Source organism: Pan troglodytes, chromosome 10, assembly GCF_028858775.2.
Source record: "Pan troglodytes isolate AG18354 chromosome 10, NHGRI_mPanTro3-v2.0_pri, whole genome shotgun sequence".
NCBI classification, from domain to species: domain Eukaryota; kingdom Metazoa; phylum Chordata; class Mammalia; order Primates; family Hominidae; genus Pan; species Pan troglodytes.
Genome location: NC_072408.2, coordinates 75,540,490 through 75,561,161, shown reverse-complemented (window position 1 = coordinate 75,561,161; position 20,672 = coordinate 75,540,490). Strand labels below are relative to the sequence as shown.

Genomic DNA, 20,672 nt, shown 5'->3' with positions numbered 1-20,672 from the left:
AGGAAGTACAAGGGAGTGGTCAATTCATTCTAGGAACTAAACAAGCTCCTGAGAGGTTTTTTTTTTTTTTTTTTTTTTTTTTTTTTTTTTTTTTGTCTTTTTTTAAGAGATGAGGTCTTGCTCTGTCACCTGGACTGGATGGCATGATCACAGTTCACTACAGTCCTGACCAACCAGGCTCAAAAAATCCTCCTGCCTCAGCCTCCTGAGTAGCTAGGACTACAGGCATACACCACTATACCAAGCTGATTTTTGTAGTTTTTGCAGAGTTAGGATTTTGCCATGCTGCCCAGGCTGGTCTTGAACTCCTCGGCTCAAGTGATCCTCCTGCCTTAGCCTCCTAAAGTGCTGGAATTATAGGCATGAGCCATCACACCTGGCCTAAGAGCATTTCTTAACTGTAGTTTGAGGATGGGCTTTAGGAGCAGTGTAGTGTATTAGAGACAGCTCTAAGCAGCACTCAAGAGCAAACTGTGAGACCAGGTGCAGTGGCTCATACCTGTAATCCCAGCACTTTGGAAGGCCGAGGCAGGCAGATCACAAGGTCAGGAGTTCGAGACCAGCCTGGCCAACATGCTGAAACCCCCTCTCTACTAAAAATACAAAAATTAGCCGGGCGTGGTGGCATACGCCTGTAGTCCCAGCTACTCGGGAGGCTGAGGCAGAAGAATTGCTTGAACCTGGGAGGCGGAGGTTGCAGTGAGCCGAGATCATGCCACTACACTCCAGCCTGAGTGACAGAGCAAGATTCCTTCTCAAAAAAACAAAAAAAAGCAAACTGTGTACATCTCTTCCCAACTCCATGTTTTTAGCCTTCAAACGAGAGTATTATGCTATGGAAGTCAGCAAGCACATAAATCAGGGCTTTTCTCATGGAAAGTAGGTTGTAAAACACTTACTGACTTATCCATGTATATATACATGTGCATCTTTCTGGAACAAGAACCCAATGCTTTTATCAGCTTATTAAAGAGAGATGTGACCCAAAAATAACCAGTTAAGAAACGGAAGTAGGAACATAAAATTCCACTTCCACAAATTGGTAAACAAAATTTTGTCTATAACCAAAGAAAAAGACCCATCCTTCATCCTTACACATGGTCCTACCTAGGTAACAATATTATTTCCCAAAGCCTTTCAATGCATTTTCAAGGTAGATCACTCCTAAACAGGAGCTTTTGAAATTACAGACCTTTCAAAACAAATCCTAACTCTGATATCCCAAGTCTTAAATTGATCTAACAGGATATTTAACTTTACATTAGAACCTCAGTATGTGGTTTTAGTTCATATGTACTTCTAATAAATTTATCATACTTTTATTACAATATTTAATTAAAGCAACTTTTAAAGAGAATCACAATTATAAAACATATGCACATAAACAAAAATGTCTTTAAAATGTTTTTATGGTATTTATCCATGATGCTCAAAATTAACTTACCCTGCTGATTGACTACTACCAAGTTCCTGTAGATCATGGTATATATTTTCCTTGTAGACAGAAAAAAAAAATAACAAGAGATGTACATTTTAGAATAAAAATTTGTATTAAGCTGAATCTAACCAGACTTCTACATACATACTTAGTATGAACTACTGCACACATTCAAAACCAAATTTATCATTGGCAAGCTTGTAGGCACTTAAAAGCACAATAATTAGTAGCACAATGATTACGTACAGCTACTTTTAATAATTACTAAAGTCTCTCTAGCTGAAAGATTTCACACTACCAATTCCTGAAATGTGCTTTGTTTGGACTTTACCAGAAGACCCCCAAAAAATGAGTATGCAAGCAGGAAGAGGTTGAACATACTTATTTTCAAACAGGAATGTTTTTAGCTCCGTGCTTAGTAGCAAACTGCCAAAAAAAAGCATTGAGTTATGCAAAATCCATTAAATACAAACTGCCAAAAAAAACTATTGAGTTACGCAAAATCCATTAAATAGGAATTTGATTATAATCTTGACTTTCATCAAGCTTCAACTTCCTTTCTTGATCTTAAAACGTATTAACAGAGGCCGGGCGCGGTGGCTCACAGACACCTGTAATCCCAGCACTTCGGAAGGCCGAGTCCGGCGGATCACCTGAGGCCTGGAGTTCAAGACCAGCCTGACCAACATGGAGAAACCCCATCTCTACTAAAAATATAAAATTAGCTGGGCATGGTGGCGCATGCCTGTAATCCCAGCTACTCAGGAGACTGAGGTGGGAGAATCACTTAAACCCGGGAGGCAGAGGTTGCGGTGAGCCAAGATCACGCCATTGCACTCCAGCCTGGGCAACAAGAGCAAAACTCCGACTCAGGGAAGACAAAAAAAGAAACTTATTAACAGATAAAGCAGTACTCATTCATTCAATAAATACAGACTGAAAACCTACCATGTACCAGTCACTGGTACTATGTACCAGACACGGGGGAAAACAAAGAATGAAACAGAAATGTATATGCCCTCATGAAGTTTATATCCTAACAGGAGGATAATTCATTTACCCCAGTATTCGCTGATGTCACAATGGATTTTTCCTTTTGTTTTTAAACTAAGGATTTAAGAGAGTGTTTGTCACAAAATATTGTTCCTCACTCAATATTAAGAGGAAATATGAATCCCAACTATCTTTTTTCATCCTTGGGAATAAGGATACAGCAACCTAAACCCACAATATTTTTAATTCATATCCTTTTCAAGTCAGTAATTTCTCCTATTTCTTATCTCTCAACATTTAGAATTCAAGTCCAAGGAAATCATACTTCCAAACATTATCCGAAGATTCAATATTCAGACCAGGCACAGTGGCTCACGTCTGTAATCCCAGCACCTTGGGAGGCCAAGACAGGCAGATCACTTGAAGTCAGGAGTTCGAGACCAGCCTGGCCAACATGGCAAAACCCCATCTCTACTAAAAATACAAAAAATTAGCTGGTCATAGTAGTGTGCATCTGTAATCCCAGCTACTCAGGAGGCTGAGGCAAGAGAATCGCTTGAACCCAGGAGGCAGAGGTTGCAGCCTGGGCAACAGAGCAAGACTTCATCTCAAAAAAAAAAAAAAAAAACAAAAAAACAGAAGATTCAATATTCAATAGGTAAAGAAATCACCAATATACCAATATAGTTATTTTTAAAATTTATAAAATTAAACCATATATACCAAGGCCACGTATAAAATGACAACATATATAGATATTAAACAGAAGTGACTCATCAATAAAAAATGATAATTATACATATATTTATAATATATAATTATATTATATGTATATTATAATATATAATATACAAATTATAATACAAATTAAGAAGCTAGATGAAAAATATAGTACTATATTCATAACTAGGTTAAAACACACAGTTGCACATAATACACAAATGACTGGTAAAAATACCTTTTGTTAACTACAGTCCTTTTTTTTCCTCTACTTTTCTTAGTTTTCTGTCATCTCCTAATGTTCAATAATAATATATACTATGTTTACAATAATAAGGTTGTTTTAAAGTTATAAAATCCCTTGCTCAGCTGAGGAAGTTATGTTTTTTAATAAACTAAAATCCCATTTAATTATCATCTTTTCAGCTATACTATTGAGCATCAAATACTAGCAGAAGCTAGTTAATTGTCTCAGGTGAACGTATTCATTCCATTTATTAATGTAATGAATGCTAAGGCTCAACACGGATTGCCTGTGCTAAACCAAATGTGACAAAGAATTCCAAATGTAGGCCGGGTGTGGTTGCTCACATCTGTAATCCCAGCACTTTGGGAGGCCATGGCAGGTGGATTACCGAAGGTTAGGAGCTCAAGACCAGCCTGGTCAACATCGTGAAACCCTGTCTCTACTAAAAATACAAAAATTAGGCATGGCAGCAGGCACCTGTAATCCCAGCTACTCGGGAAGCCGAGGCAGGAGTATCACTTGAACCCAGGAGACGGAGGTTGCAGTGAGCCAAGATCATGCCACTGCACTCCAGCCTGGGCCATAGAGCAAGACTCCCTCTCAAAACAAACAAACCAAAAAAAGAATAATTTTAGAAAAATATATATTAAAAAAAATTTTTTTTTCAGATGCAGTTTTGCTCGTTGCCCAGGCTGGAGTGCAGTGGCGCGATCTCGGCTCACCTCAACCACAACCTCCACCTACCTGGTTCAAGTGATTCTACTGCCTCAGCCTCCCGAGTAGCTGGAATTACAGGCATGCGCCACCACACCCAGCTAATTTTGTATTTTTAGTAGAGACAGGGTTTCTCCATGTTGGTCAGGCTGGTCTCCAACTCCCAACCTCAGGTGATCCACCCGCCTTGGCCTCTTCAAAGTGCTGGGATTACAGGTGTGAGCCACCGCACCAGGCCTATTTCTAGAAATATTACCTGGGTTAAATTCTGCTGGTTAAGTGCCATAATGATAGGTGACAATGAAAATGATCTCCAAAATAACTTAAGGCTCAAATGTAAGCCTTTACCACTTGGTGGTATACTGTTTCTGGAATAAAAAGTTATAATAGCTACAGCTAATACTTGAATGCTTTGTATGTGCCCAAAACTATGCTTTTTTATACAACGTCTCTCTCCAAGAGCTTTAACCTCCACATGAAGTATTTAATTATCCCTATTTTATAAATGGGGAAACAGGTTTAAAAAGGTTAATTTATCTAGTCACAAAACTAGTAAATGATTGGGCTAGGTTTCAAACACTGGTTTATAAGATGCCAGAGCTCAGGTTCTCAAATAATATGCCACAGAGCTAAAAAATTAAGTTTCAGCATGTCTTTAATATGTTTCAACAGTTTTTCTCTGACAAAAGTGAATGAGGGTAGAGGTGAACTGAAATGTTAGCCCAGATGGCTTTTTACAATGGACTAAACTGAAGAATTACCTGTGCTCTTTCACAGAGAAGCTTGGCACGCCAAACAAATCTCCTAGAAGATCATTTGAACAATATACAATATGTTGTTGCTTCTCATCATATAATCGTTTAGTCATAATATACTGGCCAAGATAAAAAAGAACCTGAAATACAAATATGATTTCTGAGCATTAAAGAAAACTAAGTGTTAGTTGTAAATACATTTAATAATATCCTATTTATCTGAATAGGGGTAAACAACCAGGAACCATATCCACAACTATGTAGAACAACAACCATTTTGTACTTAGAAGCTACTTTTGGCTGGGCGCAGTGGCTCACACCTGTAATCCCAGTACTTCGGGAGGCCGAAGCGGATGGATCACGAGGTCAGGAGATAAAGACCATCCCGGTCCCATCTCTACTAAAAATACAAAAATTAGCCAGGCATGGTGGCAGACACCTGTAATCCCAGCTATTAGGGAGGCTGAGGCAGGAGAATTGCTTGAACCCGGGAGGTGGAGGCTGCAGTGAGCCGAGATTGCGCCACTGCACTCCGGCTTAAGCAACAGAGTGAGACTTCATCTCAAAAAAAAAAAAAAAAAAAAAAAAAAAGCTACTTTTAAGCCTTTTCCATTTAATTTGACAGAAGCAGAAATAACTGCTTCTCTATTTACTTAAGTAAACCTTAAAATGTGAGGTTTTTTTCCTTGTAGACTTTAACTCTGCCCAGATACTCAGATACTAACATATTAGGAAGGGAAAAGGCAGCAAAATAAAAAACTGATAGCCAAAAAAGTTGCAGAAACAAAAATCAACTAAAATATGGCAGTGGTCTGGAGCCACTTAGTAAATAGTCATAAATACTATAAACCTCAATAGCCTCTGAGGTCACCAGAGGAGGAAGACAGAAAAACAATCAATCAATGACAGCTACAAAACAGTTTGAGAGAATTCTGAGAATGAAATAAACCCTCTAAGGTATCAATTTACTCCATATTATGATAAATAATCAAAATAATGACTTTGAACCATTAATAAAAGTTAAATTATATTCCCTGTGCTGCATTAAGACAAGAAGTTGGCAATACATTTTTAAGATATCCAGATATAAACCTATTAACAACTACCTAAATACATATGGCATTTTACAGTTAACAATGTACTTTTATAAGTATTATCTCATTCTGATATTTCATAAGATTATTATCACTGTATTAGAAATGAAGAAATTGCGTTGGGCACAGTGGCTCACACCTGTAAATCTAGCACTTTAGGAGGCGAGGTAAGCAGATCCCTTGAGCCCAGGAGTTCCAGACCAGCCTGGGCAACATAGTGAAACTCCATCTCTACAAAAAAATACAAAAATTAGCCAGGCATAGTGGTACAAGCCTGTAGTCCTAGCTACTGCAGACACTGAGGTGGGAGGATCACCTGAGCCCACGAGGTCCAGGCTGCAGCGAGCAGTGATCATGCCACTGCACTCTAGCCTGGGCAAGAGAGTGAGAAACTGTCACATAAAAAAAAAAAAAAAAAAAAAAGAAGAAGAAACTGGCCCCAGCTCTTCTGACTCTTCATCAACGCTCTTTTTACTACCCATACTAGCTTTCACTACCTTCCTGTGTACCCCAGAACAAAGATCCTATAACTGAGAACTATATCAGACAATACATACACTACTGTTACATAGTTTAGCGTAAGCATTCTAAGTCTTTATGATGGCCTTGGCTAATTTTCTCATTTCTATCTACTGCTAAATCCATACTTTTTTGTTTCCTTAACTGATTATCCAATGATAATAAGGTCAATCCCAAATTAGCCTTAAAAATACCATTTAACCTGGCCCTTTCCTACAAACACTGTCTTTGGATTTAACTGGCTAAGCAGGCATCGGCCTTAAAGGAATATTCTTATGTGACTGTGGACTGGACAGATTGCTGTCCAGCAGTGGGAAAGGAAAAAGGAAGAGAACTTAGATTTATTCTACCAAACATCCTTTAAGGAAGTTTCTAAAAGTATAGCTGGAGAGGAAAAAGAAAAATGGAAGCTCTTCCTGCCCCACTATACCGTTGTAAGAAAGAAACTTAAATGTTTTAAGTAATCTGAGTCCCATAAACTAAGTGGGAGAGACAGAGAACAGGCATATTTCAATCACACTGAAATTCTGCCTAAGGTGGCTCAATCTGTCACTGAAAATCATGCTTCTGTGCACAAATTTAAAAGTGGGGGATGCATTAAAATGCTGGATCCATTAGATAGAATATATGGTCATGAATCAGCTCACCTCTATCCCAGAAAGATCAGTATACTGTACTCATGTATCTCTAGTGCAGAAGTTCTTAACCTGGGATCCAGGGATGCCCAAGAAGTCCTTGGATAGAATTCAGGGGGTCCATTAATTTGGATGGGAAAAAAAAAATTCTATCCTTATTTTCACAAACTTCTAACTAGAATTTAGCTTTTCCTTCGATTATAAATGTAGGCAACAAATCACAACAGTATTAATACCTGTGATTTCATCACCAACAAAAATCAGAGGTGTTTTCCTATCATACTGTACTTATGGCAAACATTTCAAAATATGACTTATATTCCTCACTATATCAAGATAATATTTATTGGCCAGGCATGGTGGCTCATGCCTATAATCCCAGCATTTTGGGAGGCCAAGGCAAGTGGATCACCTGAGACTAGGAGTTCAAGACCAGCCTGGCCAACATGGAGAAACCCCATCTCTACTAAAAAGACAAAAAATTAGCCAGGCGTGGTGGCAGGTGCCTATAATCCCAGCTACTTGGAAGGGTAAGGCAGAAGAAGGGCTTGAATCTAGGAGGCGGAGGTTGCAGTGAGCCGAGATCATGCCACTGCACTCCAGCTTGGGTGACAGAGCGAGACTTCGTCTCAAAAAACAAAAAAACACTATATTTATTATATCTTCTCCTAAATCTTAGTATTTATTATGTTAATAACAAAAGCACACATATCACAAACTAGTTTACTATTTTGGTAACCGTATTTTAGTATGTTTCCTTTGTAATTCTATACATTTTATTTCATACATTTAAAAACATGATTCTGGGAAGGAGTCTACCAAAGGGTTGACAGCATAAAATGGTCAAGCACCCTTACGGGGCTTCCATTTATCTGAGTTCCTAGCTGAGAAATGAAACTCGAGTATAATTAGAATTTTCAGCTTTAAAATATAGTCCAAACGACCACAAAATTAAATGTTGCTGCTTAATGAAAAATCCTTCTATATGGCCAATTTCTCCACATGGTCTTGAAAACTTTAAGTATGGCTACATGTAACTAGTGAGATACTACTTATCTCTTGATTCAGCTTACCTCTTTCATAGTATAAGTGTCTTTTTGTGCACCAACAGACTTTAATAACTTCAAAAGCAATGGCTTTGGTCTAACCTATAAAGAGAAAAAAACTGCTATTATACTTCCAAAATTATCCCAGAACTATAGGCCCTGCAGCAAACATATCCATCAAGTTCAATAAAGGGGATTTGGAAAAAATGCTGGGGAGGATCTAATTATTATGCAAGTATCATGGAATCATCAAGTATCAGTTGTGATCACAGATAGTATCCAATCCAAAACAGCAAAGATTACTTTTTCCTTCAGCTATTTATATTACCTGCTTACTGCCTTACAAACAACCATAAATTACTGAGATCCAATGAGCTTACCGTACTGATCCAACGAGCTTATTGCAAGCTAACTTAGAGAATCAAAGAGAAATGAATAAATCTTTAGAGTGGGTCCTGTTATCAATCTTCTCTTTCTAAAGATTAGGTTCCTGAAGGCTAGAGAACCTAACTAACCCAAGCTGACAAGGGTAATTAAGAACAGATCAGAGATAACAACCCAGGTCCCTCAACTACGACTCAGCATTTTCTTCCTACTATATCATGGTGCCTCTTAGTTAGTCTACATTTCAAATATCTACTTGACAAACATTTATTGAGCTTCTACTATGCACTGGACAGTGGTAGGTACTGCAAAAGAAATTACAAATAAGACATATGACCTGTATGCAAGGAGCCTGCCAACTAGATTAGGGGTCAATTTTTTTCTGTAAAGAGCCAGACTGTAAGTATTTTAAGCTTTTCATACAAATGGTTCTATCCAAGTAAAAAGCATGGCTACTATGTAAACCAACAGGCATGGTTGCATTCCAGTAAAATTTTCTTTACAGAAAGAAAGGCAGCTGGCTGGGCGAGGTGGCGCATGCCTATAACCCCAGCACTTTGGGAGACATTGCTAGAGGTTTGCTTGAGGCTAGGTGTTCAAGACCAGCCTGGGCCACACTGAGAGACTCCACCTCTACAAAAAAAATTTAAAAACTAAAACAAAAACAGGTAACAGGCCAAAGTTGGCTGACAGGCTAACATTTGCCTGCCCCTTATCTAGAGGTTTTACAAATGGTCTTGAGAAAATAATTGTCATGGGGGAGGGGAATGTAATATACTATGCACTTTCTCCCTTCCTTTTGGTTTATCAAAATCTGCAAAACTCAAGTATCTTTACAGCTTGCCACTACCACACAAACTGGTACCTCTGCACCTCTCTTTAATATGCCCCGGTCCTGTGTCTAACTTTAAAATCTGACAGCACCCCCATTGGGGATGCCTTAAAAACAGATTTTTAAAAATTGCCTATTTCCAGCTAATCAATAAAACAAATATTATTTAACAATTGAAAAATTTAAAATACATATAGAATTGAATTATTAATTTTTCTGATCACTTTTTTTTAAAACTGTGCTTACATATGCACTTTACTTTCAGGCTAAAGAATGGACTCTCTCAAAAAAGATTTAAAAATAACCTTTTTTCTCCTGAATTTTTATTATATGCTATATTAGCTTCAAATTAGATAAAATAATCCAAAGTAAAAATCTGTAATGGAAGCCAGGTGCAGTGGCTCAGGTCTGTAATCCCAGCACTTTGGGAGGCCGAGGCAGGCAGATCACCTGAGGTCAGGAGTGTGAGACCAGCCTGGCCAACACAGCGAAACTCCGCCTCTATTAAATATACAAAAATTACCCAGGTGTGGGCCGGGCGCAGTGGCTCACGCCTTTAATCCCAGCACTTTGGGAGGCCAAGACAGGCAGATCATGAGGTCAGAAGTTCAAGACCAGCCTGGACAACATGGTGAAACCCTATCTCTACTAAAAGTACAAAAATTATCCGGGTGTGGAGGTGGGTGCCTGTAATCCCAGCTACTCGGGAGGCTGCGGCAGAATTGCTTGAACCCAGGAAGCAGAGGTTGCAGTGAGCCGAGATCACGCCACTGCACTCCAGCCTGGGCAACAGACCAAGACTCAGTCTCAAAAAAAAAAAAAAAAAAATCTGTAATGGAAAGCCATCAGTATATTAGTGACTTAAAAGACATGTATTAATGAGAAAACAGCTATAAAAGATAATAGCATTTGTAATCTTACACTGAAGAACAAGAAGGTAAATTACAGGTGAAGATCTAAATATTTAAAAAATTTAAATCTAGAAGAAAATATAGGAATATATTTGCAAGATCGTGGGACAGGAGAGTTCTTCCAAAGCATGATATGAAATTCAAAAGCCAACAAATTTTACTTCATAGAATTGTTCTCAATGGGGAAAAGACAACATAAAATTAAATGCTACATTAGTAAACAACAAAAGTTAAATATACTTGAAACACATAGAGCTACTCCAATTACTAAGAAAAATTTTAAAAAACTAAAAGGAAAATGGACAGATAAGACTAGGCAAGTCCCAGAAGAAATAAATGACTTAACAAAATGGAGGCCTGGTGCAGTGATTCACGCCTGTAATCCCAGCACTTTGCGAGGCCGAGGCAGGCAGATCACCTGAAGTTGGGAGTTCAAGACCAGCCTGACCAACATGGAAAAACCCCATCTCTACTAAAAATACAAAATTAGCTGAGCGTGGTGGCGCATGCCTGTAATCCCAGCTACTCCAGAGGCTGAGGCAAGAGAATCGCTTGAACCTGGGAGGCAGAGGTTGCAATGAGACAAGATCTCGCCATTGCACTCCAGCCTGGGCAACAGGAGTGAAACTCTGTCTCAAAAAAAACAAAAACAAAAAGAAAAAGGAAAGGTGCCCAGCCTCACCAAGAAACTAGAGAAAAATGAATTTAAACAATGGTACAGTACCTTTTATCAAAAAAATAGTAATAATAATAAAAGAGGCCAGGCGCAGTGACTCACGCCTGCAATCCCAGCACTTTGGGAGGCCGAGGCGGGCGGATCACCAGGTCAGGGGATCGAGATCATCCTGGCTAACATGGTGAAACCCCGTCTCTACTAAAAATACAAAAAATTAGCCGGGCGTGGTGGTGGGCGCCTGTAGTCCCAGCTACTCGGGAGGCTGAGGCAGGGGAATGGCGTGAACCCGGGGAACGGAGATTGCAGTGAGCCGAGATTGTGCCACTGCACTCCAGCCTGGGAGACAGAGCAAGACTCCGCCTCAAAAAATAATAATAATAATAATAATTAAAGATTGGTGATATTCAGTATTGGCAGAAGTGAAACTGTTAGAGCCTTTTGGTGAGCAAGTTACCAGTAGCAATCAAATAGTAAAATTGAGAACTCAGGAGTTCTAATTCTATAAAATCTTTTTCTTTTCTTTTTTTTTTTTTAGACGGAGTTTCGCTCTTATCGCCCAGGCTGGAGTGAAATGGCGCAATCTTGGCTCACCGCAACCTCTGCCTCCTGGGTTCAAGCGATTCTCCTGCCCCAGCCTCCTCAGCAGCTGGGATTATAGGCGCGCGCCACCATGCCCGACTAATTTTTGTATTTTTAGTAGAGACAGATTTTCACCATGTTGGCCAGGCTAGTCTTGAACTCCTCATCTCAGGTGATCGGTCCGCCTTGGCCTCCCAAAGTGATGGGATTACAGGGGTGAGCCACCGCGGCCAGCCTATAATTCTATAAAATCTTTCTTACAGAAATAGTCACACGGGATGCATGTACAAAGCGGCACTATCTGTAATACTCAAAAACAGGAGGCAATTTTTAAAAACCTATCAGTAAAGGCATAAATAATTTTTAAAATGGTATACTCATGCTGTGGAATACTATGCAGCCATTAAAAAGAATTCTGTAGACTTTATTGACAAGGATGCAAGTCACAGGACAACTATAGTTTCATCTTGTTAGTACAACAAACAGGACAATAACATAGATTTAAATTCAAATGTAAATATATGTGGGTACGCACACAAAAAATCTAAAAGGAAACATGGAGCAAAAAGCCTGGAATTTTCAGGTTTTACTTTAAAATTTCTCTAATGACAAAAATCTTTAAAACAAGCACGAATAATTTTTTTGACTTTTAGAAACCATTTTTAAAAATTAAATACTGGGAGGTCAAAAAGGAAAAAAAAAATCAGTCACGTAACAAACGTAACTTCAACCACGCTTAACAATGTAATGGAACTAATTTTTAAAGCAAATGTGGCAAATGGCTAAAAAAATACTGACCAGTTCTTAACAGTTTTTAACTCCACGCAGTTACGCCAGAGGTAGCACACTTTAAGCTATGCACATACAATTTTATTTACAGAGCCATGCTACAATTGAGGTATACGAAATTTAGTTTATCACTTCATAAAATAAATTATTCTTAAAAGTTACACGAGACAAAAATACTAACCAGGGTCTCTTGTTCCGAAGCTGGAATCTGTGAGGTGGTTACAGCACCATCAGTAGGTACAGACATGTTGGTATTGCACATTTGCCTACAAGGAAAAAAAAGACACGATGAAAACTGGAAATCATGAAACATCTGTGGAAAATACATCATATATAAAGAACATAAACAAGTTAAAACTAAAGCTACAAGCAAGTCGGTGCTTACCTGGATCAGCAGAGAAAAAGTGGTGTGCGTCCGTGCCCACAGGTCTACCCTCCAATCGCCACTGAACACAGCTGGGAAAATGCATGGTTTAAATAGCCCCAGCTGGAGACAAGTCAGGACTTAACTCCTTTTACTGCAGTTTCGGAACGTGTCTGAACTTGACCAGCTCAAGAGGAAAAGCTGAGTCAACCTGCCCACTGAACCGGCCCAATCCCGCCCAGACTACGCGCAGCGTTCACACTAGTGACCCGACAGGCACCTGCGATCATCCGGACCTCCCGCGCCGAAGCGGCCCCGCAGCCCCCGGCCCACGTGACCTTTACCCTGGACTCCCGCGGAGACGTCCGAACCACCCCCACCCCCACCGCTGCGAAAGCCGTCCGAAATCCCGCCCTCCTCCCTGGCGGCGACTGCCTAGCCCCAGTCCAACAAAATCTCCGCAAAGCCACGTGCCCCATGCCCCGCGCCCCGCGCCCCGAGCCCCCAGCCACGAACCGCACAAAGGCTGCGAACGGGCAGAGGCTGGGAACCAGCGATAGAGGGGACACCGTCAGAGCCCAGACCCAAAAGTGACCGCTCGCTGCCGGGCCGGTACCTGCTCCTCACCATCCGGGGTTTTCGCGCTGGGAGTCGGGGGTCCCTCAAGACTCCCCAGTTTCCTTCACGGGGCGCGCGGAAGCACGACGCCCTGGGCCTCGGGGACCATTCCACTCTCCGGGCCAGGGCACTGGGCGCTCGTACGCACTAATCCGGGGAGGGACGGTGCTCCTGGCTGCGAAAGCAGCAGGAGCTCGGTCAGAGGGGTCGCGGCCGCCCCTCGGGCTCGGCTTCTTGCTCCATCTTCCCGACACACAGGGCCACACAGGCCCCAGAAGCAGCCAAGCTCGCCGCGGTGCCTCGGTGCGCGCCCCCTACCGCCCGAGGGGAGCGCGCGGGTCGTCGCGGCGCATCCGGGCATTTGTGCGCGCGCACACAACCGGCCCCGCTTCCGCCAATTGGGTCCGGGGCTCGGCCGCACCACCTCCGGGATGATGGAGTGGGGGGTGTCGCCCCGCGGGCGCGGCGGGCTCTGAGGCAGGGTGGGGGTGTTGGCCGCGAGCTGAGAGGGTGGGGCTCGGCCTGGCGCGGAGCCAGCAAGGTTTGGCGCTGTGACACTCCTTTAGCCGTTGCGCTATGTTTGTATTTCTTGTGTTTACACTTCCCGCCCGCGGTGGAAACTGCGACAAATGCGGATCTCCGTGTCGCTGTTACCAAAAAGAAACCAAAATTAACAGCTGTTTAATATATTAAGCCCACTCCACCAGCCGCTGGAGTTGTACCCAAATGAGTTATTTTAAGGCCTGTTTTTAAAAAAGATTAAAAATAGCACTTAAGGCAGGCTTATACACCGGTGCATACAGCTGTTCTGGTTGGAGAACGAAGATGCTGGTTACCGTTGGTGGGGAGGGGAGCGGTTACTCCGCGCTTTTAGAATGTTTGGGTTTGGCTGGGCGCGGTGGCTCACGCTTGTAATCCCATCACTTTGGGTAGGCCGAGGCGGGTGGATCACTTGAGGTCAGGAGTTCAAGACCAACCTGGCCAACATGGGAAACGCCGTCTCTACTAAAAACTACAAAAATTAGTCGGGCGTGGTGGCGGTCACCTGTAATCCCAGCTACTCTACTCCGGAGGCTGAGGCAGGACAATCCTGTGAACCCAGGAGGCAGAGGCTGCAGTGAGCCAAGATCATGCCACTGCACTCCAGCCTGGGCGACAGGGCAAGACCCTCAGAAAAACAAAAACAAAGTTTGGGTTTGTTAATCTACACATTCATTATCATTAAAATATATATTTATATATTATGCACTCATTCTGACTCACCTACTTTCCCACAGAGATGTGGCAAAAACGTTTTTGATGCGGTCTCATAAATTGAGGACATAAAGAATTGAGTTAAGCTAAACCCAAAAACACAGCCATTGCAAAGAAGGAACACGTTTCTTCTCTGGCCAGTAAGTGATTAGCTCCTTGTGAACAAGGACCTTTTTTTATAAAGTTATATCCTTCCCTTCTCCCGCTTCCCAGCCTACCAGAAAGGAAACTTCCTTAAACATAGTGGTCACTCAGTTGATTTAAGTTGATTGCCAATATTATTAACTTAAGAGATTTAATATGTGGCTTTTAAAAAGATAATCTCATCTTCATCAGATCATATACAGTGGGGTTTCTAATAGACTCAGTGCTTGACCCTGGATGAAAGAAAATCTCAAGCAGTGAGAAAATGTAAGCATGAAAAGATAAGTGATAGGCTGCGCACGGTGGCTCACACTTATAATCCCAGCACTTTGGGAGGCTGAGGTGGGCGGATCACGAGGTTAGGAGTTCGAGACCAGCCTGGACAAGATGGTGAAACCTTGTCTCTACTAAAAATACAAAAATTAGCCGGGCCCCGTGGCGGGCGCCTGTAATCCTAGCCACTTGGGAGGCTGAGGCAGAAGAATCGCTTGATCTCGGGAGGCAGAGGTTGCAGTGAGCGGAGATCGCGCCACTGCAGTCCAGCCTGGGTGACAGAGCAAGACTCCATCTCAGAAGAAAAAAAAAAAAAGAGATAAGTGATAGAGGTTGATATTTGTTAAATATCAAGTGAACGAATGGGTTTGTGCTATAAAAGTTCAGAGACAGAATTAATTGCTTAGTAAATGCTGGAGGCAGTTCACAAAGGCCTCAGAGATCACACATATTTTGTGTCTTGAAAGATGGTGAGACTTAAATAAAAGCAGAGAATATTCCAGGCACAAGAAAATTATCAAAAAATACAGAAAGGAAAATATAAGAGGACTGTTTGAGATACAATAAATAAATCCGTTTGACTTGCATGAAAGTCAAGAAGAAGTTTTAAGAACTTGGAGTCTCCTTAAATGCCAAGCAAGGAAATTTGGGCTTTCGACAGAGTAGACATTAGAAGCATAAAAACAAGTGATTTGCTTCAAACTGTATTTTAACAGGACCACCAAGAGTAGATTCAAACTCAGAATAGTCGGGCCGGCTGCCTTCTGGACCGACTTTCCCCCTTCTCATTGGCCTTGTGCTTTGAAAAAATTCTCTTGACAAAATTATTAGAGCAGGAAAAAAAAGGCAGAACTGATAAGATTAGTCCTTTTCTAATGGAACCAGAAAAGAAGGGTCAGAAATGAAGGCAGAAGGGAGAAGCGGGGGTGGGGGAGAGAGAGAGAAGTAAAAAGGATTCACTCAAGAACCTGGTATTCAAAACTACGTGTACCAGCACTACCACAGCAGTATGACTCAGTGTCCACCTAAAGCATGATGATACTGCTTACCAAAAAAAGTCTGGAGGGAATGAAAAGTTGGGTTAGTTTTAAGTGATGGGTCACAGAACAGAATTCGGTGGTAAAAAGCTTAGGCTGGGAACAGAGCTTGAAACAGCAAAGGAATGAGAGGAACGACCAAAAAGCCAAGGACCATATAGTGATGTCTGAAAAATCAGAATCAAGTAATAATATTGAATACTGCAAAAGTCAGAGAAAATGTGGAAATAAGAAAGCAAGCGATCTGGAAAGTGGCGAGTAAGATGGAATATGAGGAGGTTGCTGAGAGCTGGGAGGAGACGGCAGACAGCGGGGAAATAGACGTCTGGAAAAAAAACTGAAGATCACACAGAAAGCAGGAAATTCAAATCTCCCAAAGTGCCCATTGTGATTCAGGATGATAATTTTCCCCCGGGACCCCCTCCACAGGTCCGCATCCTCAAGAGGCCCACCAGCAACGGTGTGGTCAGCAGCCCCAAGTCCGCTAGCAGGCCCGCCCTTCCAGTCAAGTCCCTGGCACAGTGGGAGGCCGAGTACACCGAGGCCAGGAAGCGGATCCTGGGCAGCGCCAACCCGAGGAGAAGCAGGAGAAACCCATCCTCGACAGGCCTTCCTCTGATCTTCTTCCCTTCGGGCCAACCAGGATCTCCTAACCCGAAGACAGCAGACAGCCCAATAATGTGATCAGACAGCCTCTGGGTCCTGATGGGTCACACGGCTTCAAACAGCGCAGATAAATGCAGGCAAGAAGAGATGGCGCGACTGCCACGTCAACGCGTCCTGGGTCGTCCGCCAAGGGTTGCACTACCGTGGCAGACAGCTGGACTTGAGCAGCGGGAACTTGACTTACTTGCCTGGTGATCCCCGTTGCTCCGCCCACTGTGACCTTGAATCCCATGCACTGTGACCTCCCCCCTTCTCCTCCTTCCCACTGTGATTGGCACTTTGACAAGGACTGTCCCAAGTCAATGGAAAGGGAAAGGGTGAGGGTTAGGAGAAGGTTGGGGGGAACCCACCAATTACTCAGAGTAGAGAGTCAGACAGGGCCAGCAATAGCGGTTTATCATGCTCATTAATTTGGGATTTCAAAACACAAATGAACTCACACCTACCCACCCCCAACTGCATGTCATCACTTAAAAAGTGAGTTCCATTTGAAAAAAAAGAAAGCAAACTATCTGCTCACTCTAAAAGCAGTTGCTGTTGTTTGTGACTTTGCCATTTAAAAAAATACAGACCAGCTGCTGCTGTTTGCTTGCATTCCACAGTTATCTTGTGTCACTTTGCCCTTTGTTGTGCTTACTTGAAGTTTCTCTAGAGGCAAACTGCTTATTTCTAGTAGCGTTGTTCTTGATGCCCAAGAGGTGTTCCAAGAGGTTGAGATACTTTGAGTGTCTTTATATTCTTTGGGACATAAACTCTGCAAACAAGGCTCACACCTGTAATCCCAGCACTGTGGGAGGCCAAGGCTGGAGGATCTATTGAGGCCAAGAGTTTGAGACCAGCCTGAGCAACATGGCGAAACCCTGTCTCTACAAATTGCAAAAAAAAATTAGCGAGGCGTGGTGGCACTCACCTATAGTCCTAGCTACTTGGGAGCCAGAGCTGGGAGGATGGCTTGAGCCCGGATAGGTTGTGGTGTGATCCTGCCACTGCACTCCAGCCTATGTGACAGAGTGAGACCATGTCTCAAGGGAAAAAAAAAAAGTCTGCAACAGACTTATCTTGACCCAAGGGCCACTTCGTACTTGTATTTATTAGTCATAACTAATCTTTTGTCTTTCTTTTTTTTTTTTTTTTTTTTCGAGACGGAGTCTCACTCTGTCACCCAGGTTGGAGTGCAGTGGCACAATCTCAGCTCACTGCAGCCTCCACCTCCCGGGTTCAAGTGATTCTCCTGCCTCAGCCTCCCGAGTAGCTGGGATTACAAGCTTGCGCCACCATACCCGGCTAATTTTTGTATTTTTAGTAGAGACGGGATTTCACCATGTTGGCCAGGCTGGTCTCGAACTCCTGGCCTCAGGTGATCCACCCGTCTCACCCTCCCAAAATGCTGGGATTATAGGCGTGAGCCACTGTGCCTGGCCACAACTAATCTTTAAAGCATGGTGAAAACTAAACAAGATTTAGCTCAGAAACCGTGTTTAGAATGCTGAGTTTCACAATATTTATGAGACCATCTAAAATTACAGAAGTAGTTCAAATTCCTTATGTCTTTCCAAACATCTGGAACTGAATAGTGTTATTTAAAAAGCAAAATCCGGGCCGGACGCAGTGGCTCACGCCTGTAATCCCAGTACTTTGGGAGGCCAAGACAGGCAGATCACTGAAGGTCAGGAGTTTGAGACCAGCATGTAAAACCCCGTCCCTGCTAAAAATACAAAAATTAGGCGGGCATGGTGGTGCAAGCCTGTACTCTCAGCTGCTCGGGAGGCTGAGGCAGCAGAATCTCTTGAACCTGGGAGGCAGATGTTGCAGTGAGCCGAGATCGCACCACTGCACTCGAGCCTGGGCAGCAGAGCAAGACTCTGTCCTGGAAAATAAAAAAGTAAAAAATAGGCCGGGCATGGTGGCTCACACCTGTAATCCCAGCACTTTGGGAGGGTGAGGCGGGTGGATCACCTGAGGCCAGGAGTTCAAGACCAGCCTGGCCAGCATGGTGAAACCCTGTCTCTACTAAAAATACAAAAAATTAGCCAGGTATGGTGGTGCACGCCTGTAATCCCAGCTACTCCAGAGGCTGAGGCAGGAGAATTGCTTAAACCTGGGAGGCAGAGATCATGCCACTGCGCTCCAGCCTGGGAGACAGAGTGAGAGTGAGACTCCATCTCAAAAAATAAATAAATAAATAAAGTAAAAAATAAAAAGCAAAATCCCAGCAAGTAGTGAATACAATGACTTTTTGTTTTTACTTTGAAAATTAATCAACTTTTTGTTTGACTGAAACATACAGAAACATTCACAGAACAATTAATATTCAACAAAAGAAACCACCGCCTCAAGTTCTTCTGCTCTGCAGAACAAAAAAAGAAAAAAAGAAACCACTACCCAGAATTCACATTTGTCATTCTTGCATCAAACATATTTTTTTCATTATTTATTTATTTATTTTTGAAACAGAGTCTTGCTCTGTCGTCCACACTGAGTGCAGTGAGCCAAGATCGTACCACTATGCCTGGCTAATTTTTAGTATTTTTAGTAGAGATGGGGTTTTACCATGTTGGCCAGGCTGGTCTCAAACTCCCGACCTCAAGCAATCCACCTGCCTTGGCCTCCCAAAATGCTAGGATTACAGGTGTGAGCCACTGAGCCTGGCCTAAATAAATTTTTTTAATGAAACATTGCTTAAAAAATTAAAATTTCACTGTTATTCTTTATCCCATTCCCCTCCCTTCCCTTGATAATGATCAATTTGATGCCTGTCCACTAAGTCTGTGTTTTATACATTCACCGTAAATTTATGAATCCATAAACAACACAGACAGTAGGCTGCATACCTATAAGAGGACTTGCTGGGCAACATAATAGTAAACCTTAGAGTAAGTTTCAATATGTAACAGGAAAAGCTCTCTTTATCTTTTTCAGTATTGTTTTGGCTCTTCCTGGATGTTAACTTTTAGAACCAGTTTGTCTAATTCACAAAAAGAATCCTCTTGGGATTTTGCTTTTCGTTGCATTGGATTGTTAGACTAATTTGACTTATTTTCAGTATGAATTCTTCCCAGATAAGAACATGATATATCACTCCATTTTTAGGTCTCTCTTAACATCCTTTAATAATGCTTTATTGTTTCCTCCTTAAAGCTGTTGTATGTTTGGCTGGCTTTTTTCTGAAGTGCTTTATAAGTTTTATTGCTGTTTTTAAATTACACCTTTTAAAATTTTCTTTTCTTTTTTTTTGAGGTGGAGTTTCGCTCTGTCACCCAGGCTGGAGTGCAGTGGTGCGATCTTGGCTCTCTGTAAGCTCCGCCTCCCGGGTTCATGCCATTCTCCTGCCTCAGCCTCCGGAGTAGCTGGGACTACAGGCGCCTGCCACCACGCCCGGCTTTTTTTGTGTGTTTTTAGTAGAGACAAGGTTTCACTGTGTTAGCCAGGATGGTCTCGATCTTCTGACCTCGTGATCCGCCCACCTCGGCCTCCCAAAGTGCTGGGATTACAGGCGTGAGCCACCATGCCCAGCCGTAACATTTTATTTTCTATTTGGTTATTGCTAACATATGAAACAATTACTCATTTTTGTGTTTTGATCTTATAGCCAGCCAGCAATACTGCTTTTTTGTTCTTTCTGTTTTTGTTTTTTGGTTTTTGGTTTTTTTTTGAGACGGAGTCTCACTCTGTCACCCAGACGGGAGTGCAGTGGCACAATCTCAGCTCACTGCAATGTCTGCCTCCCTGGTTCAAAGGATTCTTCTGCCTTAGCCTCCTGAGTATCTGGCACTACAGGTGCGTGCCACCACACCTGGCTAATTTTTATATTTTTACTAGAGATGGGGTTTCGCCATGTTGGCCAGGCTGGTCTCGAACTCCTGACCTCGTGATCCACCCACCTTGGCCTCCCAAAGTGCTGGGATTACAGGCTGTATTTTGTTTTGTTATACAGTACTATTAGTTTTTCAGTAGATGCTCTTGGATTTTCTATGTTAATAATAT

General features: G+C 42.2%; 1 protein-coding gene and 1 pseudogene across 11 annotated transcripts in view; one reads left to right on the top strand and one right to left on the bottom strand.

The window, feature by feature from the left end:
* MDM2 (MDM2 proto-oncogene) overlaps positions 1-14,157 on the bottom strand; it is a 35,183-nt gene extending 21,026 nt beyond the window's left edge. For 5 of the 11 annotated variants that reach the window (XR_010148355.1, XR_010148357.1, XM_001155208.8 and 2 more), the window contains exons 1-5: positions 13,313-14,157; positions 12,514-12,598; positions 8,189-8,263; positions 4,874-5,007; positions 1,445-1,494 (exon numbers count right to left, since the gene is read on the bottom strand). Coding sequence is in view for 8 of the 11 variants with exons in the window: in XM_001155208.8 (XP_001155208.1) it covers positions 1,445-1,494; positions 4,874-5,007; positions 8,189-8,263; positions 12,514-12,598; positions 13,313-13,326 (358 nt within the window). In the remaining 3 variants the exon portion in view is untranslated. Of the gene's footprint in view, positions 1-1,444; positions 1,495-4,873; positions 5,008-8,188; positions 8,264-12,513; positions 12,599-12,717; positions 12,789-13,312 lie in introns of all 11 variants that reach the window. The other 6 variants (XR_010148356.1, XM_063786900.1, XM_063786903.1 and 3 more) reach the window with 5 other exon arrangements.
* Positions 14,158-16,189: 2,032 nt separating this feature from the next.
* On the top strand, positions 16,190-16,844 carry LOC129136655 (SUZ domain-containing protein 1-like; annotated as a pseudogene).
* Positions 16,845-20,672: the final 3,828 nt, after the last annotated feature.